Genomic DNA, 25,530 nt, shown 5'->3' on the forward strand with positions numbered 1-25,530 from the left:
CTGAGCCTTACTCATGCATCTATAAAATGGGCTTAAAAACGCCAGCTTCGGGCCTCCCCTGGTGGCGCAGGCGGTTGAGCACCGTGCTGTGAAGCTGTCCGCAACCTCTGCAGCGCCAGTTTGATCCCGGCCGGCCAGTGAGGGTCCCACATGGTGCAGCAGACCTCTCCTGTCTCACCCGCTGCTCCTCTCAGCAGTGTATTTTGTCAGTCCGCCTGTTCTGTTGCCTGATGTGTCTCTGGTGTATCCTCTCACCCTCCCGCGAATCTGGCCTATCCCCCAGTTCTTGTATAAATAAATAAATAAATAAATCTTTTAAAACAAAACAGAAAAAAAACAAAACACCAGCTTCCCCACTCAGAAGAACTCAATAAGTGATACCATTATACGCAGAGCAAACACCAAGCACAGAGCAGGCTCTCAGGATGAGGCAGATGCTACAGCCATAAAAAAAAACTCCCAATTCTGAAGGTTGAGCCAATTTCCTTACACAGCTTTATTAGGTTTGTGCCACATTTTCAAAGGAAATTAAAAATTCATCTAAAGGTTGTTCCAGAGCATTAAAACTTCCTTATAATTACACACAACCTACCTTAAGATTAAATCCAAATTTCCCGTCTTCATCTGGCGTGATACGGATTAAGACTAAGTAGCCATCACCATTATCATTCTGGAAAATGTTGGAAAAGTGGTTAATTACATTACTTCCCTCTCCAGGGGCTGGTGCTATTTTCTCTGGGTCATACTACTGAGCTGTCCATGAGGGTCACCTGGCCACCTCTTCACCCCAGGACCTAAGTCACTGACCTTGTCACAGTAGTATTGGCTGGAGTCTTCGGTGGAGCCCCCTTTGGTCACCCTGTGGAAGTCCTCTAAGAACTGCTGATCAACGCCGTCTGGGGAGCAGGAGCCTGGAGCATTTGAAGATGGAGACACAGAACTGGATGACTTCTGGGTCAGGTAGCTTTGTGCTGGATTGTTCTCGGATATACTCCTTCATCATGGGGAAGGAGGAGATATTTTAATAACTGGATTAATACCTTATCAGAGTAAACATTACTGACTACTGGAGCATGGTCAAAAGTCGTTGGAACCTCAGAAGAGTTTCAAAGGTCAACCCCAGGCTCTGGCACAACCAGAGATTGCTGGCCACCACTGACCCCATCTGGCCTAAATATCATCACCCTTAGCTTTGGGAAGGGGGGAAGGAAGGCAGGGTGATACAGAGCTGCCCAAACCTCAGTCTCTTTCCTGGATGCTTTAAAAGCGTGATAGTGAGGAGTGTACAACTAGTCCGGTGTCTTATTACTGAAACACTGTCAAGCAAACACACTCATGCACATACCTCCATCCTTTCCAAAAGCTGTCTTCTCCCACCCCAATACTGGTGACCTGAAGGAAATGGGACTGCACATACAGGACAATTTATATTATTCCTATGTTGTGTGATTTAGTAGATCACTACTACTAAATATGATATCTACTAAAAATTGTCCACACTGAGATCATAGTCTTTATTTTTCTCCAAGACAGACCCTTCTGTATCTCAGAGCTGCCACCACCCAATATGGCAGCCACGGGTCACTTAAGTGTCAATTATGATTAGAAAGCTAATCCCTCAGTCACATCAGTCACATTTCAAAATTGCTAGAGAGCCACACGTGGTTTGTGCCCCCTGCATTGGAAAGTGCAATGCTGGAACATTTCCACATTACAGATCAGTGCTGTCTTAGAAAATTAGAGACTATTAGAATCAAAAAGACCTCTGGGGTCTGCTGGCCCAACTCCGTTTCACAGGAAAGAAACAGAGGTCAACAGAGGCTGAGTGACTCGCCCAAATCCAGTTTTAATAACTGAATTAATATGTTCCCAGAGCAAAATGACTGACTGCTGAGGCTTGGCATTCCAGGGTTGTCACAATCCCTAGACGTTACAAGTGCTCGAAAGCTCTGGCACACCGGAGTCCGCTGGCCACCCTTCTTGCTTAATGGACAGAAGCCTGATGGACTTGGGTCCCAAGCATCTCTTCTTCTCCAGGCCTTGCCAGGTCTGTTCCTAGAAACCCCCAAGCCCCACCCCCCCAACCTCACAGCATCACAGGGGTTAACCATCACAGCAATCACCATACAGTACTCTCAACCTCTCTGTGATGAGACTTTAATTTACTTAAAAGGAAACTTTAAAAAAAGCAAAAAAATTATCCCAAATAGGTCAACTTTGCTGTTTTAACGTTTGCAAGAGCACCTCCCTCCTAGTGGCAGTTATTAAACTGAAGCCAAATGGGCTTAGGAAATAATGTTCCAGGGGTAGACTTGAACCTTCAATATGGAGACACTACAACTATCACAAATGTTTGGAAGAATCTGGAGGGTGACAGTGATGGAAAGGGCGAAGGGCATTTAAACTAAATTAAACAAAACAAAACAAAAACCTGAAGAGCAGCGTGACAAAGAAGAGCATGAACTAACTTCCATAATACTCATTTTATATTCATTGTTTAATTCCTAAATTTTGCATTTGTGAATTGTATCATAAAGTTTTAATGTATTTTTCTTTTTCAGTATAAAGTATCTGAAATAGTTCACAGCACTAAAAATAATATGTTCGAAGGTACACTGTGCCCAACCCTACTTTGTAGGTAGGGATGGAGAGGTGACTTTTAGATAGGCATTTATTAAACACATGCTGCCACTGTTTTGGCTGCCAGACCGTGTAGACATTCCCTGTAGGCTGCAGGAACGCTCCGCTCAGCATGCAAGGCAGCCAGACAGATGGTGAGGACAGGAAATGACGAGAAGCAACGCTAGGGTGGCAGCTGGATGCCACACAGGGATAGCGGGTGCGAAGATGCCAAACCAAGTGGGTATCCCCCTCCTTCTAGTAGGGCGCATGGTGGCACTGAGGGATAGTCGACTGGGTGAGGAGGGAGGTGAGGGAAGCAGTGGGTGCAATCAGGATTCCTCAGGGGGAAACAGTACAGGAACAGGATGAGGGAAGCAAGGCGGTGGGGTGGGCAGGAGAAAGCCGCTCCTGCAGAGGAGGGCGCACAGCAAGAGATCTGCCCCTGAGCCAGATCTCCCTCTTGTCAGAGGGAGACGGGAGCACAGAGAAGGGATGGCCACAGGCAGACTGACCACTCAGTTCCCCGGGGAGAAAGGAATGGAGCAAGACTGTCAGCAGGACACACATGTATCTGTTATCCGGAACAGATGCTTCAGACCTGTAAATGCAAGAGGCATCAGAAACAAAAACCATGCGAGCACTTATTTCTCTGAAGAGAAGCGATGTTAAATGTTTCTCTTCATTTTTGACAATGTTAAAAAAGGCAGGATTGCCCATGAGAGGAAGACTCAAGGCACAAAATACAAAAACACCACTCTCTTTCCTAAACCCTGGAAAATCACAAAGGCCTTTTCCCTCCAAACCTGCTAAGCTTGCGCCCCTGAGCCTCATGGCTCTAACTTGGTGCTTGTGAGGAGGTATTTAGGGCATGTGACCAGAAAGGAGTTAGAAGAGTCTAGAAGCTCCTTAAGGTCAGGAGAGATCCTGTCCTCCTCCTACGCCTCCCCTACACTGAACACAGGGCAAGACACACAGCAAGTGCTCGATACTGATGCTAAGTGAAATAAAATGCCCCTCAAGGACTTGGGATTCACTAAGTGACTGAGAGGGTGGACAGCAGAGTGGCCAGAGAAATCAGTGTCAACTAACTTCAAGGAGGGCAGCTGGGCTGGCAGGCAGCGTGGGAGGCGACACCACTTGGAGGCAGAGCCCTATGGAGGCGATGCCCGTGTCAGTCAGGGTCAAGGACATGCTGCACAATGGGGAATGCAGGGCGTCCCACAACAGCACAGGCTGCCACATAGTGGGAAGCTCTCTGCTGCTGGCAAGGTGGCTGGATGAAGGGGCCAGGGGATTTCTGCACTGCAGACACCACTGAGGGGATGCCAAAAGTCCCGCCAATACTCAGAAGTCACACTGGCAAAATGGACATGATATCAGATTTACCATCTTTTCTGTTTTTCAGCACACACCTCAGTAGCATTAACTGCATTCACACAGTTGCGGGCACAGATCTGCAATACAAAGTGACAGCTGACCCAGGGCCCTGGGTCAGGCAAGCTCTAAATAAACAGGGAAGGTGTTATGATAACAAGAAGCTCCACTAATTCCCCATGTCTCAGCTGGTGACCTGTCAACAATGACAACAAAGTTCTTCAAATCTTACTCCAATTGGCTCTAAAATTTGTTTTCCTCCAGTTCCTGCTCTGCAAAGTCACTTTCTCCCTCCTTTTTTTTTTCTGGATGGTGGGGTTGTAGGTTTTGCTTTTAATTTTTTTGCCATGAAAGAAACTTGCTTCTCTGCAGCCAGAGAAGGAGCACAGACTGGCTGATAGAACCTTGGGGCTGACAAAAGAGTACAGGCATTCTGGACACAAAGCAACTGCCAAAGATTCATAACTATAATCATCAACTTCGCTGTGCTGCTATAAATACGGAGCGAACGGGCGCGTGACTCATCCGCTGAGATAATGCTCAGAGCTCCCGGCTCCGGCACTCTGGCTTGAAAGCCCAAGTCTCACGGCTCTTTTTCTTCCTTTCTCTTTCTTCTTGTTTAAATGGGTACAGAACATTACACTTAATTCTTTCTAAAAGGAGCCTTCCTCGTTGTCTGTGATATTATTCATCTCATTTCTCTGACAGAATACTTCTTTTTTGCCTCTTAACACAAATCTGCTGTAGAAAACATGTCAAACATTTCTTAAACATTTCTTAAACATTTGCAAATACTCACTGAAATAACCACCACAGTGTTTTTTTTCCCCCACTTAGTGCAGACCAACCTTTCCTTCTGTCATTGGACAATGGAGGGCCTGGGCTGCTCTGGGAGGCTCAGCTACCTCTGGAGAACCAGCAACAGGCGGCGCCCCACCTGCAGGAATGGGGCTCCTCCCCTATGTCACAGAGGAGGTGGTAGGATTTTCCAACTGTTCACCCCACCTGCAAAGCACACCTGCTAACCTGACTCTGTGAGATGGCTATTTTCAGTGCACCTGACAAAGCCCTGTCTAGGAGGGCTATCTTTGAATTACCATTATTTGCTACTTTTACCACTGAGCTGCAAAACAAAAAGTGCCCCAGAATGACACATCTTACAAGGTCTCCCAGAGGTGTTTCTGGAGGAATCATGTGCAGGGCATAGGGATGAGCAGGCCCAGAAATTACTTAGATCAAACAGGGCTTGAGGAAGTGAATTTATTTACTATTTATTCAACTTTTAGAGAAAGCAAATTTTAAATTTAATTTTAGTGACCTTGTGGCTAATGACTCCTGTATTAGACTTTGAAAGTCCAAATGCACTGCAATTCCATGATGTGACAGTGGGGAGGCTGTCCAGGACATGTAATTGGGAGTCTCCCCAACCTTTTCCTTTTACTAAAGTGACAGGGGGATGATGAAGGCTGACCATGTGCTATTTGCCCAGCCGGGCTGGAGGCCCTTGAAGGTAAAGACTTGCTTAACCAGCCGTGCTATTCCCTCCATGACCAGCAAAGGCTATTGGACCCTGCAACAAATGCTGCCTTTTAAGACACCCCAGACACACCACTGGGCAGAACTCATTCTCCTCCCCCTGGCACTGGGCTGTTGGGCCCTCAGACGCCACCCAGTCATCCCTGGGGACACCGATGAGCAGAGCTGGAGCCCAAAACTACTCACTCTAGATTTCCATTGGAGACATGCCCTTTCAGATTACAGACATTCTGGGAGGATGGGTTCACTCCATTTAAATAAAGGATAAAGGCTTTGGTGTATATAAGCACTGTCAACAGCACTGTGCTGGTGTAAATGTCCAACACCTGTCCTCACAATACACCAGCCACTGCCTACATGTGGTTCCTGAGCACTTGAAATGAGACTTGTGTGACTGAGGAACTGAATTTAAATTTTATTCCATCTTGATGAGGTTAAATCTGAGCAGCCACCTCTGGCTACTGTACTGGACAGGGGAGGCCGTGACCTGCACACACTATGATGGCTCTTCAGACCAAAGCAGGAAGACCTGACACAGGGCATGCAACCAGACTCCCCAGAGCCCTCGATCCGTGTGTCCCTCAATTTTCACCAAAGTGACAGAGCACGTTGTGGACTCAAACTGGCTCAAGTCATGCACACCTGCACTCCTGCCTTGTATTTCTGGACCTGTAAACGCAGCACCACACAAAGGAACACACACCCTTGCATTGTGGTTTCAGTGGGGCAGCAAGATGGAGCGAGAGAGAGTGATCCTTTCAACAAAACCATCATCCATGTTCAGATCACGAGGAAGTAAAGACCAGAGGGATTATTTCAGAAGAGGTGTTAAGAAGACAAATAAAGTCTGTCTGCTGTTGTCAGGGACAGAGGAGAGATAGTAACCTCAGAAGTGTAGCTTACAATTCACCCATGCAGCCTAGGGTATAATCAGGATGCATTTAGTGCTTTCAGCCTCCTAGCTAGAGCAGTAAAAATGGACAGGTTAACTGAACTGCCTTCTTGCTCATCTTTTGCATTATGTTTCTGTATTTTGAGCACAGTATGGGATTTAACAGAATTGGATATCCAGTGACTGTGCTGACATCCTAAAGACGATACATTCTTACCATGTTTTAGCTTAAAACATCATTTTATTGATTTATGACCTGTCTTTCTACTTCAAAATAGTTGTTTGAGATAGCTGACCCTAACATATACAGATATGGTAGAACTGTGACCTCATTAAAATAAGAAAAAAATAAGACCCACTGGTAAGGCAAAGCAGGGACTATCATCAGGAAAGCAAGTGCAATTGAAGGAAACAACCGAGCTCTGGGTTCCCCGGTCACCAAGCCAAAATGAAAACTTCAGAATTAGATATATCTTATTGAACAACAAAAAGACTCATGCCAGTATTTTAGGGAAAGTTATACTTTTTTCTGGTCTTGAAGGAAGTTTGGAACATACAAGAATTTAATGCAAACTGTCCATAACAAAAATTTAACAGTGTCAGTAATGCTTACGTAAGTTTTTTCTCTATACTATTCATTAAAAAAAGAAAGGAACCCCCTGAGGGAAAACTGTGGTACTGAGGCGGCTTTCTGAGAGCAGAAATAAACCTATTTCCAGTGGCCTGGAATCCTGCAGTGGTAACTTCTGGAGAAATACTACTATAGTTAACATGTCCATACCTCTGGAATATTTTAACTGGATTTTGCTCACAAATTGGAGAGGAGACTATTCAAGAGCATTAACAAGTGTATGAAGAACAGGTTTTTGTCACAGACAAAAGAAAGCACAAGCAGCAGATCCCAAGGCACCCAAGCTGTCTTCCTGTGAGGGAAGGGAGAGTGTAAGGTATGTCCATCCCAGCAGAGTACACCCTAGGGTGCTCTCAGCTCTTGACTCCTCCTTAATGGCATATGAGCCTTAATTACCGAGCAACTGTTGAGCAAATGTCTCAATAGGCCAAATGAGCAGATACAAAGACAGAGAATAACTTGAGTTTCTTACTCTCCATGTAGGCTTCGGTTCTGAGAAACCTCAGAATCGCTGTCTTTCGGGGACAGGGAACCTTTGTACGTGTAAAACACATCTTCCGTCTCTGTGATGTATGTCATTTCGTTGGCAAGGTTATCGGCAGAAGAGTGCCGGGGCTTTCGGATCTCGTGCCGGAGCCGAGGGCTTCGCCTGGGTAGGAGAAGGTTGAGAGTGAGGCTTTGGGAACAAATTCCACTTAAAAATGGTATCTGACATCAGTGACCTAACCTCATGTCTGACCTTTCTGGCAATGAAGAGTCGGTGCATCCATTACTGCACCAGAGTTCACCCAGGTCATGTGGGTCCCTGACACTCAGCCCAGAGGTGTAGCCCCCACAATAGTGGCCTCAGCTTCATAAAGAGGCAGATAAGACTGGTTTATGCCCTTTGGGAAGTCAGTGAGTGTTGATTTAGGGTGAGTCATAATTCCAGGAGGCCAGCTCTCAAGACATAAACAAGTCATACTGACTGCCCATCAGGCCATTTTTCTGATTAATTCGAACAATATAAATAAAAGATTTAGAAGCCAAAGTGCATTTCTTGGCAAAATTCAAACTTTGTTTCAACTATATCGCTTTGTAGTGAGTTTCACTTGATCCAAGAGCAATGCTTGCTTTTTGAAACACATCTCATCTGTGGTGTTATGAGTACATAAGAGCACCACCCTGTGCTTCCAATAGTAGAGGCAGCTGTGTGACCTCAGACAAGTCACACCACTTCTCTGGGCCTCAGCTGTTGCTACTCGCACCTGAGAGTGAATCAGATGAGGCAGTGTTCTCAGACCCCTGAGGCAGCACTTGGAATGGCCTCCTGTGGGGGGATCCCAGTCCTGAGCCTGCTGTTACCATACCCAGTTTTTCCAACTTCCCTTTCTTTGTTAGTCATTTCTCCTTGGGACTGTCCAGGCCCGCAATCTTCACAGTTCCCTGTGGCCAAATAATCAATAAAGCTGTGTCCAAAGTAGAAAGGCTTGTGACTTCTCAGGAGAGGACCTATAAATAGCAGCCAGAACTCCAGGCCACGGTGTGGCAACATCAAACCCGCTGTTCCCCTGGATCCTGTTCTGGGCCTCGGCTCTGTGTCCTGGCATCGCTGCCTAAGAGACTGTCAGACAAATTAAGCTGCTACTTTATAGTGTGATCTACCACTTTATGATGAGGCGCCTAAACTGTGGAAATCAAGAAAGAGATCTACTCAGCATATTAGGATTTTGTGACAATTTCTATCATCCCTGCCCAGAGCATCTGGTCCCATTGAAGGGTCCATACCCTGAGACCCTGCACAGCATCATCTCCCTTGTCTACTTCTTAAGAGTCACCATTGTCCTAGTAGATCCCTGCCTGGGGATCGACAGGCCACATGACTTTCGTGTTAAGAGCAGAAAGCCAGGACCTATTCCAGCATGGAGCCACTCGGCTTCCCCTCTTGCTGATGATGCTGTTTTGGAGGTACTGATGATGTCTTTGGGGAACATTATAATAAAATGACAACAATAGTAATTTTACCTGACCCTTTCCTTAAAGCTTATAAAACACGAGTATGTATTTCATTTGTAATGATTTTTATAGCCCTTTCATAAACGTAGAGACTGAGATCAGAGAGGTAAGGATATCTGTTAACAGAAAAGTCAAAATCTGAGTCAATCTTTTGAGCTACAAACCCAGTGCTTTTCATACTTCATGTGTCGTCTGGAAAGCCTGCCTCCCTCTGTGTACCCGATGCACAAACCTTTACATCAGTTCTATCACAAACCTTTGTTAGGCTTTCCCTAAGTTTATTTTATGTGATGTTAATAGGAAACATGAAATTAAATGTAATTATTAATGGTATTTCTTTATCAAAGGACTTGTTGGGATGTTAATATGCTAATGTGCGCTACAATTCCAAGGAGGACATTTCAGCTGGCTGCAGTTCCCAATTTTATTTAGAGCAAGCAACTTGGAAATAATAAAAAAAGAACACCCTAGCATTATATACTAGGGAAAATGTTTAGTTAGGCTTATGCAATTCATGGAAACGGGTACTTTTGCAGTAAATAGGCAAATTTAAACTTATTGTAGGCTATATTTAGGAATTTATTGAGTTTTTATTTTTAAAAAAGATAAAGTGTTCACTGGTGGGAAGTACAAAAAAAAAGAGGACATACCAGTTGGGAGTTATAGGAGGGGATCGAGAAGGTAGACTCTTGGTTTCTAAATGCTCCACTGATAAAGATCTCCGCATGGCTGGGTTCCACACCATCCCTCCAATCACCTTTTTGCAATACTGGTTATTTACAGACCTGAAAAACCAGATGCAGGTTCAGTTTCTACACTGACATGTTTAACAAGAAAGAAATTACAGGCTATCTGAAGCAAATAGTCTCCACATGCTTCCTTGGTTTAACTCCTTGATGACATGGCTCAAGGTCATGAGGAGAGAGGTATCCTTGCCAAAAGAGACAGCTTTCTGTCCTGGCTTTACCTTGGGTTATTTCTTCTGGTGAAATCGTTTCTTGTCCTTACTCCTTCAAGCAATGAAGTTGCTTCCATAGTATAACTAAGCCTGGCTAGATGAAAAACAATTTCAGGGTGATGCAGAAAAACAGATTAAGTAACATCAAGGAGTCCTCACTTTACTCACACTGGCAAACATTAACCCCCTTCCAGGTGCTCACCACACCACTGGCAGGAGCTGTCACTGAAAACCACTGACAACTCGGAGAAGACCAGAGAATTCGCCCTGTTTCCCTATTTCATCTCAGGACAGACCTGAGTTATAGACCAGGTTCTCTGAACATGCCACGCTAAGGTCACTTCTGAATTTCATTTATACCTGGAGAATTTAAATTTTAAGCTATCTGCATACCCCAGAAAATGACTTATTTTAGAAGATAGAGTTTGAAGCCAGTTTAAGGGTAATTCTTCAGGTCTGGCATTTCTAAGTTTTAAATTATGTTTTAATGTTTCACCACAACACTACACATTTCCTTGCAGCCTAAAACCAACACATTCACAAAAGCAAAATAGAACAAAAAAGAACATAAGCAACACGAAACACCTCTCATTTCCAGCCCGCATTCATTTCCAGTAAGAAATGCTATTGCCGCCCTGATCAAATGTTCATAGCAGCAGCGCCAAGAGAAACTCCAATGGAAACCCCATCACCACTGGTGGAGAACACAACACTGGAACAGGGCAGCAAGCTGGATGCTTCAAAGGTTGAAATGTAGCAGTTTCCAAGCATGTGGAAGGTTATTAATAGGCACTCTTTGGGAAAAATTGTTCCATTGTCCCAAAAGCTTGAAGAACACTGAAAAAGTTCCTTTCATGTGGAGCAACACAGAAGGCCCAATACGTAAATGTTGAGGTGTATTTCTAGGGGTTGGACAAATCACATAAGCTCTCTCTACCTCAGTTTCCTCATCTATAAAGGGGAGATAATGAGGGCTGAGATTTGCAGTATGTCGAAGGTAGTACTAGTATATAGAACTGCTGCCCCCTGACATCCTTGTGGCCTCTAGTGGTAGTTTTAGGGTGGCTACAAGTTCTTTTGACTCTGGAATCTGGACTAGCCTGTGAGTGCCAGTGACCAAGAGTAACTAAGTAGATTCTGTTTCCAGCCTTTAAATCTCTGTGTATGAATCCAATGATGCTGCTGGACAGTCCACATGAAGACATCCTGAGCACACAGAGAGGGCAAGGGGTCCAGGTAGATCCAGCATCAGGTCACTCTACCGAGGCACGAGGTATCTGAGAGAAGTCCTCTTTGACTCTCAGACTAGGTCAGCCCCCAGGTGCATGTCACCACAATCCCCCTCTGCACCATGTGAAGTGAAAAAATTGTCTGGTTAATCCCTTTCCTGATTCCTGACCCAAAAAAATTTGAGATGTACCAGAATGGTTATTTAAGCCACGAAAACAGGGGTAGTTCATGATGCCACAATGGATATCCAGAACTCCTCTCCCCCAACTTGACAGGCCTTGGCAACATTTTATGGAGGAGAAAACTGAAGCATCAAATTAAATTAGAACTAAAGGACAGAGGTAGGAGTTTAACTCAGGCTGCTCAGCAACAGAGTCCATGTTCTCCATCGCTCACTATGTCACCTCTCAGCCGGTCCAAAGGATTAGGTTCAAGTGAAGTAAACACTACATTCTAGGTAAGTGTTATGCTCATGGCTTGTCTGGGAATAGAGCTAATGAGTATATAAAAATACTGACATTATCAAAAGAGCTTAGAATTTCGAAAAACATTTGCTCTGCATTCTTCAGAAGCTGAGAGCATTTAGCAATATAAAAATTATCTTGATGCTAACAGAAATTTGCTACTTATTGAATCTGTAAAATCTGTAAGTAAAAAGTTACATAAGGATTATCAATATAACAAAGAAGTTATGGCATTAGTCTAATAGAGTATTTATCGGGCAATGCTTCAGAGAGGCATCACTCGGTAACAGCCACCTTGATACCACAAAATCACAAACACTTTTTGAAACCAACAAATCATTTACAAATTACAAGAATGATTTTATAAACAATTTCTGTAATCTTAATTTTAGAAGGCAGTCTTAGAATTAGTAAATACACAAAAAGATAAAATGGCTAGTTTATTCAGAGAATAAATTTTAATCTGAGTTAAAATTTAATAATTTATTAATTTCTTTTATAGAGTAGGTCATTAGATATTTCGAATACCATCCCTATGGATAAGAGTACACATGGGATTGTTGGTAAGAGTTAAATATGACAACGTAAGGGCAGGTACAGGTCAGTCAGCTGCAATTATTACTGTTATATGGAGTATAGCCCCAAATCACCTGACTCTAGAAAGCTTTATTTCTGCTCATTCATTATTATGGAGCATCTCTAGAATCACTGCACAGTGGGAGAGGCAGTTAGTGGCAAAAGGCCAGGAAACCCCCTACATCGGGGGCCACAATAGCCTGAGTCACTGCCACATGCCTCCCTTATTGTGACGTGGTGAGGGAACAGCTGCAGTTCTGGCTGCTTAGGAGATCTGAGGACAGCAGCGTGGAGGAGGTAGAAAGGAAAAATGGGGATTTGAGAAGTACTGGGGTATGTGTGGAAAGAGACATTGCTGCCCCGGGTAGACTTTCAACCACAGCTCTGAGATGGACCAGCAGCTCCGGCTCCAGTGCCTGGGGTCTGGACGGGCCATGGCGGCCCTTCCCTTCTCAGAGGGTGTCTACCACCCACATTTATCTATCAGTCTAGCAAGGGTATTCATACAACATACTCACTTTTTGGGATTTCTAGAGCCCAGAGTCCAGTACTGGGACAGAACATTCTTTTCCTGAGGTAGTAGCTTCTTTGCCTGAAAAAATGTATGGTGCTCGACACAGGATTTCCATAAGTTTTTGCAAGATCGGTAATTTAACATGTTGAAGGCCACGATATGTTCTCTGGATTCAGTCTGGGAGGAAAAACAGAGCAGAAACTTCATCTGCACAGATGCAGGGGTAAGGTCCCATAAGCATTTTATGCCCACACTGGTAGTAAGCAGGTTAGAGGCAATGGAGAGCTGAAACCAACTTCACAGTGCCTGAGGCCACAAACCTGTTTCAGGACTACTCAGGGCAGGACCTGGCAGCCAGCTTATTAACTCGGTAATAAAGATGACCAGTCTGTTCTTTACATCATCTGCGGTCCTTCACCAACACTTTCAGTTCAAATTTGCTTGCGTTTCTAGGGTGGATGTATTCAGAGCCACCACAAAGGGACTGTCTAGTACATGCATTTGAGATATTTCTGCAGGAGAGGTATTTTCCCAGAGCTAAGGAAGCTTTCACCTATCAGATAATGAGGAGTTTATAACCTGTGGGGCTCTTGTTTGCTTTTCACCAAGCACAGAGTTAAATGCATGCACCTATACAATAATCATTTAAATTGTTTCCTTTCCCTTCATCCTTCCTGAGTTTGGATTTTCTGTTTTCATGTGACGTTATCACCTTGTGCATTTCTGTGCTGCCTTGAACCTTGCACTGGGGGATCAGAAGACCCAGATTCTAGTCCTGGTTTGCTCGGGGCTTTAGTATTCTCATTTCCTAGTGTTCAATTAGATAGGGAGCCAGATTAAATACATATCACCTTTGAAAAATTGGGAAATGGACACAGTGAATGTAAGGAAAAAATATGTAGCATAACAAGGTGGAGCATGGAGCTGTGACTCATAATAACCAGTGTTCAAATTTCAGCTCCTCTTGTCACAGTTCTGGGAGCCACAGTTTCCTCATCTCTAAGCCCCCCCCACAACCCCACCTCACGGAGATAATGAAACGAGTCATCTAGGGAGCTGTGAAGTCCGCTTCTGAGACACACAAGGCCTTGGTGCATTTTAAACACAGCAAGGGAAGGAACTGACCTTGCTGACATTCATGGCTGCTGTTCAGGGGACTCCGTGCCAGCGCTTTGACTAGCGCTCAGCTATTTAATCTCTATTATTCCCTGAGAAGAGGGCATTAGTACATTTCTGTAAACAAGGCAGCTGGGACTAGGGGAGGCTGAGTAACTTGTCCAGCTGGTTAAGCAGAAGAGCCAGGATCCAAATCTACTGTCTCTGACTCCAAAGCGAGTTCTTTCTCTGACCAGATAAGCAGAATGAACGGCACAGAGGAGTGCTGGGCCTCCATTTCCTTTCCACCATATGCCATGTTCTTTCTTCCCTGTTATGCATTTAAACATATGGCAAACCGCCTTCGCCAGCCAAAGGACTAAGAGCTGCAGTGGCTAAAAACACAAAAAAACCCCGAAGCAAACAAGACGTAACTCACCTGTTTTTGCCGCTGATGTATAAAGAACTTTTTCCTTTTGAAAGAAATTTTTAGAATGTTCACCCTGCAAAAAATACAACAAAACACACAAAAAGCACATCAGGGATCTGCTGGGCTGGAGCTGGTGCCTCCCAATGTATGTCCTTTACTCCAGGATCGTGATGACTGAGGCTCTCATCCTCACTGTTGAAATGATGGCGGCCCCATCGCTTCCACCAAACACCAGGTAGCTGACTGAAGCTGAGTATCCCATAAGGGGCACTGGATTATGATGTAGCTTTTAAGTGACAAGAACCATGGGCAATGTGCTCTCTTTGCCGTCAGCTGCTTTTGTGACATTGCAGCTCTGCGTGAGCTGGTGTATACCTGGGGAAGACAGTGGAGGGCAGTGTGGAGCAGCAGGAGGACAGACCTGGGTCGGGCATCTGGATCTGTTACTTAATAGCCATGTGTCAGGTAGCTTCTCTATCAGGACAGAAGTACAGCCACAGTGAACTCAGCAACTTTTATATACTGGATCTCCTGCTACAAGTTTTACAAGCATCCCCTCAACTAAGCCTTGCAGCCAAAAATGAGGCTCAGAGACATCAATGAAGTGCTCAAGAGTGTTCTCCGAGGAATGGTGAGAGCCAAGATCTCAGCTTATGCTCCAAAACCCCCACGATGAAGCCTTCTCAGCAGTGGGGATAGCACCACCTTCCTCATACAGTTGTCTTATGAGGATTCAATTTTGATGGGGGCACCTTAGTATTTACATCAGAGTTGGACACTTGGCAAAAGTTGCATAAGTAACTTGCATAAGTGTATCACCCAGGAAAGATTTCTTAACTCCAAGATCTGCCATGTGCCACCTTATCCATCACATCTTCACCTCATAGGGTGACTGGGGTGGGTGTGGGAGGAAGAATGCTGATAGAAACCTAACTCTAATTTTCCAAATTTTCTAAATTTCTGAATCTGGATCAAAGTCAGATGTAAGAGGTAAAAAGAATGTGTGTGGTGGGGGGTGTCTCTACCTCCTCTGTAGTAACAAAAGCTTAAAATGAGAGGTACGATTACTTTTCTGCGTATTTATAAAGCATGATTCAGAAAATAATTAGAACTGGTTTGCACTTACCAAGGATAGAAGCTTGTGCAAATGTATTTTCGGTATACAGCGATGCCCGCGGAAGCAATTCCAATCATTAGATCTAAATTGTGCAGATCCTGTAATAGGAAGATCTCAGATTCCCAGCGAGTTACAGTCATGTTTATGCCCTCTGGTAACTAAAGCACCCACATTTTCGTAAATAGCAATATGTATAAGCTCCAAAATGTTAATGAAAACAGGCAAAACCCCCTCTTTACCAAAGACTTAACATCTAAGTATATGGTGCCAAATTCTTGTAAAGCAAATGTACATGCCTGATAGTCACACTTGGCTTCCATCGGATTAGAAAGTTACCAGGCAAGCATACACATTCCAGAGAATCATTGAAAATGAAATGAACGTGCAATTTTAAATTTCCAACAATTAGTATTAGAGAGTCGATTAAAACCAGAAAGGCCTTGCCCACTGCAGAGCTTTAAACAAATCTTAACTTGCATCATGGAATAGACTGTAGCAATTATAATGAAGTGCAAACTGCTGACTCTAAATCCAATTAAGAAATAAACATTGCTTAAAAATCCAATACGGGGTCTCCCCTGGTGGCGCAGCGGTTGAGCGCTGACCTGCGAGGCTGCCTGCAGCCTCTGCAGCACCGGTTTGTTCCCCGGCCGCCAGCAAGGGTCCCACCAAAAAAAAAAAAAAAATCCAATACATTCAAGATTTGTAAGAGCCTGTGTACCAGGCATTGCTGTAGATGAGGAAGATGCAGAAGGAAGATAGAAGGACTACAAACTGCTTTAATCTGTTTGGGAACAAGATCAGTATAAGGAAACAAAATTTTTAAATAAAATTGGTCCTACCCTTGAGTTACTTACCCAATCAGACCCTCATAATTATCAAGAAGAGGTGGAGTCGGACTCTGTCACCACGAGTGTGAACCTTAGCTTTGCTACTTCCTAGCTGTGTCATTTCAAGCTACTGAGTCTCGATATTTCTTTTTTTGTAAAACAAAGATAATAGAGCATGCCTCTAGGGTTTTTATTAGGCTGATACTGGAGGATATAAGTCAGGAATGCTAGTATGTTGTGGCTGGAAAGTCAGATGCCAATATGACAGTGCCAGACTAGGCACTGAAGTCACCACTTCTACTCTGTGTGACCTCTGCTAAGTTTATGAATGTTATAGTTTCTCCATTTGCGAGATGGGGTAATGGCAACCCTTACTTCATGGCTTTACTCAGTAGGTGAAAGATAAGAGTCTGGTATTTTTAAAAAGTTACAACCACTTTAAAGTACTTAAACATTTCTCCTACCGTCTGAAGTGGAAAGTTACCTATTTGGTATGATTTGGTTGGTGATTTTTTGAATCTGGGAACACTCAAAGCCTTTCCACATAAATTAACAGTAATGGTCTCTACTTTCAGCTACCAGGAGGAACCTGTATTGATTCTCACAATCATACCATCCTAACTTTAAAATCCATCATATTTGAGTGACTAGCTCTAATCTGAGCAGCATGCAATGGACATTTTGACTCATTAAAGTGTCACACAGGAAATCAATTTGTATGTATTTTTGGCCTCTTTAATTACAATATGAAATTACCTTACAAAAATTACCTGTTTCTAATACCACTGACTTGCACCCACCCAGGAAAAAGCTTTCAAGTGTAAAAACAAACATGCAAAAGCAACAGGTAACGAGCAAAACAAAATAACTCTATAAAATTTTCTAAAAATAAGCCTTGTTTATTATCCTAGAAAAGAAATAGTTTCATCAAGGAAGTTTTTAAACTTTCAGGAATTAAAGTCAAAGCAATTTTGAACACAGATGTGCAAGGACACATACCCTCCCGCTGTGCAGCTCCACTCCATAGAAGTCGAGGGTCCGTGCTATGTTGATGTAGCAAGATTCAGCTTCACACTGCTTTAGCCCACTATAGGACAAAGAGGTAGAGTTCACCCCAAATACAGAGCATTAACTCCAATCTTTAACATTAATAAAAATTTTAAAAATCTGACAGCAATTCTACAACATTATTAAGTGCCTTGTATTAAACAATCTAATCCTAAATTCTACTAAACTAGGTATCTTTTTTCTCTTGTCCCCCAAATATGACTTCATCTAGCCCACTCATTTCTTCATTGACCCCTGCTCACTTAGCAAGCTCTCAACACTTGCATGGAGGAGACCGCCGCCTTTCGGAATTTCCACCCTTACTCCAAGTTGTTTAATTAATAGGTGTTCTGAGATCTTTCTGCTTTTATCTACCTTTTGAGCGGCAGTCTCAAACTTCCAAACGTCACTGTACTATTTTAGGATGCTGGCTCCCGCCTGGGGAGCAATTCTGGGAGAGCAGTTTGGCAATGCCCTTTTAGAAGGGACGCTGTTTGCTTGGCCTTTGTTTTTATGGCCTTCCCAAGAATGTGAGGTCCTTTGGGAACTGCCCTTCTCTGTCAGGAGGTGGGGGGGCCCTCATTTGACCTGGACTGAACAGCTGCCACAGCAGCTTTGAGGAACATGCTGCCAGGAAAGAGGAGGTCAGCACTGGGACATGGTGGATGGAGTTGAGTCTTGGCCCCAGGGACTAAGTAAAGCAGCTTTGAGAACTGAACCCAGGGAGGGCTTGGGATTCCCCCAGCCAATCATCATTTATGCCCACCTGGCTGCCCATTCAACTGTACCTGAAGAAATAGCCCAGCTTATCAAATGTGGTAAACTGTTAAAAGGTTTACCTGGTAGGGTCAATTTGTGGGGCGGATTTAAATTGGGCACTTCCTTCAGGACTAAACTGATTTCTAAGAAAAAGCAGCAAATCACTCTCAACTCTTACTGGATTTTAACAGAAACCATTTTCTCTTGCCAAATATATATCTACCATCATAACAGCTCAAAGATTCAAAACCCCACCCCGACGTCTTGAAAGAGGAGTCATGAGCAAAAGAAAGAGGAGAGCACATCAAACACTAGGGGAAGCAGGTCTGACAATACTCAATCCAGGTCCCCAAAGTAGGTCATCCCACCCACCCCTCCTCTCACCTGTGCTGCTCATGGAGAGCTTCCACCTTTGTTAAAAAATCATCGCTCTGATCTGGTAGAAACTGACTATCGGAAAGATAGCCCGGATGATGTATGGAAGAGTTATAGTCTCCAAAATGAGCTGTCAAGACAGAATGAGGGGGGAGATTGCCTTTTCAATATGATTGCATTACAAGCATCTACAGCATCACAAGAGAACAATAATTGGAGACACTCTTCTACAAAGTTTTGCCACCACCTAAGCTTCTCATTAATTCCAGATTCCACATTTATCATCTGAACCCTCATTAGGCTAGGAACTTCCACATACCCTCCACCAGCGAAACCACTGTCCCCAAGGTCACTGAAGGAGGAAAAGGGGACTGTTCAGTCTTGGATCTGTTTTAATCCCGTATCTTTTCTGTAGTCTGTAGTTGATACAGTGGTTTGCACTCATACCCCTGGTGAAAAAAACATGAGAACCCCCTCAAAATGCCACACTCTATGCCAGGCACTGTGCAGGCTAGTTCCCTGTTGTACTCCAAGTTATTAAACCAATCTGATCTAAAAAATCATGGCAAAGTGATGCCATGATGACATCACCACCATCTGCATCTTGACCCACTCCCTGAGATTCGGGGAAGTGTGCAAGAAAGGGGACCAGGAAGTGCTCAGAGGTTGGAGAACTTGGTCAAGGATAGACCACAGGCTGTTAAGGCCAGCCACATGTTGCTAAAAATTATAAGCAGAAAAATCCAGGCTGTACATTGTTAGCACAAGTGTGACTTACAGATGAGTTTGTGCAAGGTAAAATGTACAGCCTATAGGTTCTATTTGTAGCATAATAACCTATATTCCAAAACTCAACAATGCTTTAGAATCACCTTATCTAAACTCGAGTTAAAGGGGATGAAACTGAGGTCCTATTACAGAACCATTTTCTGCAGAGTCAAGACTGGAACCCAGGTGATTGGTACCCCAGCCAGAGCTCCTATGATTCCACCAGCCTGCCAGAACCGCAAGCTGCTGCTGACCATTTGCTGGTGATAGTGGTCATGTCCCCAGAGGACAACCAAATGCCTCAAATGACCTCCTGAGTCTCAAGGCAGAGCCCTGTTAAATTTTACTCTGTGGGTTTGGGTTTCATTAGCTCACAGAGATCCTCTCGGATCTTGATTTGGTCATCCATTATATTACTAAGGGTGCCAAATCCTGCACCTTTTGGAAAACATGAACAGCAAGGCTATCAACAAGTGTTTCGCCTTAACACATGACCGATGAACTTCCCTGAGGGGTGGTTTTCCTTTTTATTTTAGTTGCATTTTCTGCAAAGTCCTGGACTAACCACTAGAGGGAAACAAAGTTAAACAGTCACAGTCAAATATGCAAAGCACAGTGAGGTTCCATGTTGATTCCATTGACATCATCCCACTAAATGCTTGTGATAACCCAATGATAAGCATTGCTGTTATCCTCGCTAAAAAGATGAAGGAATTGAAGCTCAAAGAAGGAACCTACCCTTTCACAGCTGGCAACTCAGAGCCTAGACTGATTATAGTTATACTCTATCTACTTATACCCTAAATCCCAGTGACAAACTTTTCTGTTTGTGGGGAAGCAACACATGCAAGAGCTAATTATGGGGGGCAAAGGAAATAAGTGATTATATGGGACATACCTTGCCTTTCTAAGTTCCATAAATTCTTCTGGCTAATATTTTCTACTTCGCTGGAGCATAGATCCCTGGTATTTAAATGTGTGACATTTCAAGCTGTTCTGTTGGGAACAGTCCTCCAACTCCAGCTTGATCTTGAAGGTTCTTTTCTTGGGTCATCACTAGGAAGCACTCCCTTCTCCCCCAAAGCAGGATAGAGGCAGCGCCTGGAGCACCCTCCCTGTCCACATCAGCTCTGTGCACCGAGACTGGTGCAGAACGTATCACACGGCAGAGACACAATGAACATTCTAAACATACTTCCAAAAGTTTCATTCTTTGAGCCTCGGAAGCCCTGTCTGACCACCAGCAATCTCTGATCATCAAGTCTGTTTGGGTACTTTGCCCACTAATCAATCACATTATTTTTACTCTAATAAGAATATGTAGTTTGGTTTACTGATCAGTGATAGGGCTTATTGTCCTAGTGGATGACCCTTTTGGGATAATTTAGCAAACTGTATCAGATAAATTTTAGGCACACCCTTTGAGCCAGCAACTTCATATCCAAGAAATGCATGCATATTTATAATATTTACTGAGGGTTGGTGGAAGAATAAAGACCTTGTACTTAAAACTGCTCGTCTGGCAATGGTTTTATTAGCATGTCACTGATGCTAGTGTTTCCACTGAATTTACTTTGTACTTTTTAGGTGACAATAACTTTAAATCCCCATTCTATCACTCCTTTGCAGAGGGAAACTTGATTAGTTTAGAACAGGATTTTATTTTACTCTAAATAGGAGTTTATTATTTACAATAGGCAGTTCTTAAGACAACTTTCCTTTGGGTAGACATGAAAATACACTAAGAGTTAACACCTGTCATGTGCCAGGCTCTATGCTAAGAGCTCTACATAAATTAATTCATTTCATCTTTATTATACCTATGAAGGAGACATTGTGATCCCTACTTGATGGATGAAGAGGTCAGGGGAGGTTCAAAGTCACACAGGTATAAGTGAAGAACCAAAACTTAGGTAATATGACTTCAGTTCATGCCCTCACTGACCCAGTTAATGGTGATGATCCATTTAGTTTCCAATTATAGGTCACCTTCACTCCTATTACTAGAACCAAGTAGCCATACTGCAAGTTGTCAAAATGACCATTATCACCTCACTCCAGAGGCAAGAAGACAAATTCAAGAAGTAAAAGCATACGGGTCTAACTAGTAAGTAGGATTACAATTCTCTCCTCCACTTCCTGCTATCATGCAGGCAGACAGGTGAGCTGTAGGCCCAGTAACCAAGTTCATCACCTCTTTCATTTCTGCCCTTTGCTGCTGGGGAAGGAGGCAAAGTCAAAGCCACCTTATCAGGTTTCTCTTTCCATTCTGCCTCTCCTGAGATCAGAGTAGGGTAAGTAATAGAGCCAGCACCTACTCAGACTTGTTCATCTTCCTCTTTTAACTCCCTACCATGCAGTCAGCCAAGAGGGTAACAGGCCTTAATAGTTTAAGATTACAGGAAGAGGAGGGTCTTTTTAAGTCTTGGCTGTAGATGAGTTCTATGTTGGTATACTATACTGGCACCACATAGCTAACAGTAAAGTGATACCACGCTTTCCATCAGTTGTGCATGCCCAGCATCTACCCCAGAGCCTAATATACCCAGGGCCTGAATAATGCTCAATAAAATCTCTAATTGAATGACTGGATTCATACTCCAGTTTTTGATGGAAAATTCCATCTGGATTTTATATCCAATATGGCAGCCACTAACCAAATATGGCTACTGAGCACTTGAAATATGGCTAGTCCAAATTAAGATGTGCTGCATCACCCAAAGCAGTGATAGTAAAGGCAAAGATAAACAACTGGGACTACATCAAATTAAAGAGCTTCTGCACAGCAAAAGAGACAATAACAAAAACAAAGGGAAACCCCACTGACTGGGAGTACATTTTTGCACACAACACTAATGATAAAAGACTGATCACAAAAGTCTGCAAAGAGCTGATGAGACTCAACAACAACAAAGAAAATAATCCAGTCAAAAAATGGGCAGAAGAGCTAAAAAGAAACTTCTCTGAAGAGGAAATGCAAATGGCCAACAGGCATATGAAAAAATGTTCAACATCACTTGTAATCAGGGAAATGCAAATCAAAACTACCATGAGATACCATCTTACACCAGTGAGAATGGCACATATTAAAAAAACTAGCAGCAAGAAATGTTGGCGAGGGTGTGGAGAAAAAGGAACTCTCCTGCACTGTTGGTGGGAGTGCAAACTGGTCCAACCACTATGGAGAGCTGTGTGGAGATTTCTGGACCTACTAAACATAGAGCTTCCATATGATCCAGCAATTCCACTCCTAGGTATTTACCCAAAAGGCACAGAAACATCAATTCCAAAGAACACCTGCACCCCTATGTTTATAGCAGCTCTATTTACAATAGCTAAGCTTTGGAAACAGCCCAAATGCCCAAAAATAGATGACTGGATCAAGAAGATGTGGTACATATACACCATGGAATATTACTCAGCATTCAAAAAAGATAAACACATGCAATTTGCAGCAACATGGATGGCGCTGGAAGGGATCATGCTCAGCGAAATAAGCCAGAAAGAAAAAGAAAAATACCGGATGGTCTCACTCACAGCAGGACTCTAGAGAACTTAAATAAGGGACCAGGAAAATGAATAACTATAAGAAAGTGAAAATCAAAATCAACAAAAAGCTATGAACCAGAGACACTTTTTGGGGAGTGGGGGGCGGGAGGGGAGGGATTGGGGACAGAATGGGGGGGGTTGCAAATATATGGGGAATATAACAATAAAATTTATTATTTAAAAAAAAAGTTTAAAATTTAAAAATTGAAGAAAATGAGGTCATTTTTGACAGAATTACTCTAAGATTTTTAGCTATTACTTAAAATTTGACCTTTTTCCCAATGTATTCTTTATTTACTCTTCCTTCCAATTTTCCCAAATGCTGAAAAATTGTTAAGATACTATATGTCATGACAGTGATATTATATATACTAGACATATGGTAACTCATTTAATGGATAATTACACTGTCAAGAAGACATGTGAGGAAGTATTTTAATTAGTTATAATATTTTACAGAAATGTGTATTTTGCTGAATGTGTCATATATATAAATTTTGCATATATGAGAGACCTTATGTATAAATGACTTATGTAAAATATGTTTAATAAATTACATACCCAGAAGGTGAAAAAAAAATATAAATTCACTGAATGCCCCGAAAAAAAAAAAAAAATTAAGATGTGCTGTAAGTATAAAGTCTGGTTTTCAGGCCTCCCTGGTGGCCTAGGGGTTGGGTCTCAGTGCTATCACCGTGACGGCCTGAGTTCGATCCCCAGCCAGGGAGCTAAGCCACATATGGAGCAGCAGACCTCTCCTGTCTTTGCCTGTTGCTTCCCTTAGCAGTGTATTTCAGTGGGTCCGCCTGTTCTGCTCCCTACTCTGTCTCTGGTGAGTCCTCTCACCCTTCCCCTCTCCACACCTCTGGCCTACATCCCAGTTCTTCTACACCAAAAATAAATAAATAAAGTCTTGTTTTCATAGACTTAGTAAGAAAAAAGAATGTTAAAAAAAGAAAAAGAAAAAAAGAATGTAAAGTATCTTCTTTAATTTTTACATTATTAAAATAATATTTTGGATATACTGGGATAAATATATTAAAAATAATCTTACCTTTTTCATTTACTTTAATATGATTATTCATTACATATGGGGCTCACACTGTATTTCTCTTGGACAGTGCTGCTCTAAATAGTATTAGCTCTATTGAAACTGTAAGTTCCCACAATCCCAGCAGGGTTTGAGACTGATGCCAAGTAAGTCACCAGGGTGACCTCCAGTAGGTTTGAACCTAGCTGGGTCATAGTTTCTAGTCTGTAAGAGGTGAATGTTAAATATCTGTCCCACTGGGGCTTGGTATGGAGATCAAAATCTGAGAGGTGAGGGAAGACTTTGGAAAGTATCGTGTTCAGTACATGTCTTCTGTTTTATGGGCTCCCGTGGAAAACACCCCACAACACAACTCATCCACTCTTTCCCTTTAACCACCTTCCTTAATTCAATAGCCTTGAGCTGTAAGAGAGTGAGTCAGGGTGAAAATGAGACAATCCAAATAACCAGAGGCAAGCTAGCCCAATGAGATTCCTGGGAAGAGGGGTAGGCACTTGGTCAAACAGGAGAGGCTGGTGACTTTAACACCTGGGTTAAAACAATCAGTCCACAATGAAACGCCCCCTTCATGACTTACATTGTACTGCATAGGATGCTAGAACCACTGCAGAGTTAAGAGGGCATGTTAACCTGTCAGGAGAAACACATGTTAGGGAACGCATAAGAACCACAGCCTGAAACACATACCGATCATGGTAATAACCTTTTTTTTTCTTGAATTAACCATGAAAAAACATCATGAATAATGAAGACAATTTTATGACCTCACTCAATCTCAAATAGTAAAGATAAATGTAACAAACATTTTTAAAAATTAAAACTGTTTCATGTTTAAAATAGCATTAGTACAAATACCCTGAAACTAAAGAGCTAATATTGGCCAGTTTGCTGGTTAATAAAGGCCAGATCCATATCATGAACAGGAGAAGTAAGAATACTGCCCTTAGATCAGCAGGCAGGCTTCATATCTGTCTAGTAAAGACATGAGACTCTTCACAGGACTCTCTAAATCTGACTTCTCATGACTGATTCTTGATGACCTACTAGAAGGGTGATATCTTTAGAAGGGAAACATAATGAAGCATTTTGAGTTTTAAAAATCCCGTGATTTTTAAATTAATTAGTTGCAATTACTTAACATTCACACATCTATTTAGCTTCGTGATGCTTCTGGCCTACAGGGGAGGGTCTATCAGATCTCTTGACACCTGCTAGAAACCCACAGGCTCCAGGCTGGACTCGTTCTCCTCCTCTCCTCAGCTCACTGGCCTCCCCAACACCCCATCTGTGCCAACGACTCCATCTCTGTTTTCGTCATACTTTAAATCCCCTGAATACTCCCTTTTCTCCATCCAACCCTGGATTCCATTCCGTGGTCTGCTAGGGGTTTGGCCAGCCGACCTGGGGCAGGGCCCACAGCCAGGTGGAGGAAAGCATTGGGAAGGGCTAAGTAGAAGCAGCAAGACTGAGGGCTTCTAGGGTGAGCAGACATGCATTTTAAAAGCATTCTTCTTGGCAACCCTGTGGGATGTGGAGAAAACATGCCGTTTCCATGGCAGCCCATGAAGTTCCCAAGATGTGAGTCACCCCCACCACTCTGACTAATCTGGCTGGCCGGCCAGGGTGCCCCTGGCTGCCCACCACGCTGTGTGCTGGTCCTGAAGCTGCATATGGAGGCAGCATTGCCGATCCAAGCGACCCTATCATTCAACTACAC

At 43.1% G+C, this 25,530-nt stretch overlaps 1 protein-coding gene across 5 annotated transcripts in view; it reads right to left on the bottom strand.

Moving 5' to 3' along the window:
- Positions 1 to 25,530, bottom strand: part of PTPN3 (protein tyrosine phosphatase non-receptor type 3) — a 98,604-nt gene that overhangs the window by 27,892 nt on the left and 45,182 nt on the right. For all 5 annotated transcript variants that reach the window (XM_037495503.2, XM_054689868.1, XM_054689869.1 and 2 more), the window contains exons 7-16: positions 24,391 to 24,443; positions 18,455 to 18,575; positions 17,264 to 17,351; positions 15,444 to 15,532; positions 14,327 to 14,390; positions 12,797 to 12,969; positions 9,701 to 9,835; positions 7,528 to 7,704; positions 808 to 994; positions 593 to 670 (exon numbers count right to left, since the gene is read on the bottom strand). In XM_037495503.2, coding sequence (XP_037351400.1) covers positions 593 to 670; positions 808 to 994; positions 7,528 to 7,704; positions 9,701 to 9,835; positions 12,797 to 12,969; positions 14,327 to 14,390; positions 15,444 to 15,532; positions 17,264 to 17,351; positions 18,455 to 18,575; positions 24,391 to 24,443 — 1,165 coding nt within the window. The remainder of the gene's footprint in view (positions 1 to 592; positions 671 to 807; positions 995 to 7,527; positions 7,705 to 9,700; positions 9,836 to 12,796; positions 12,970 to 14,326; positions 14,391 to 15,443; positions 15,533 to 17,263; positions 17,352 to 18,454; positions 18,576 to 24,390; positions 24,444 to 25,530) is intronic.

This window comes from Talpa occidentalis, unplaced genomic scaffold (genome assembly GCF_014898055.3).
Source record: "Talpa occidentalis isolate TD23 unplaced genomic scaffold, MPIMG_talOcc4v2.1 talOcc4.7, whole genome shotgun sequence".
Taxonomy (NCBI): domain Eukaryota; kingdom Metazoa; phylum Chordata; class Mammalia; order Eulipotyphla; family Talpidae; genus Talpa; species Talpa occidentalis.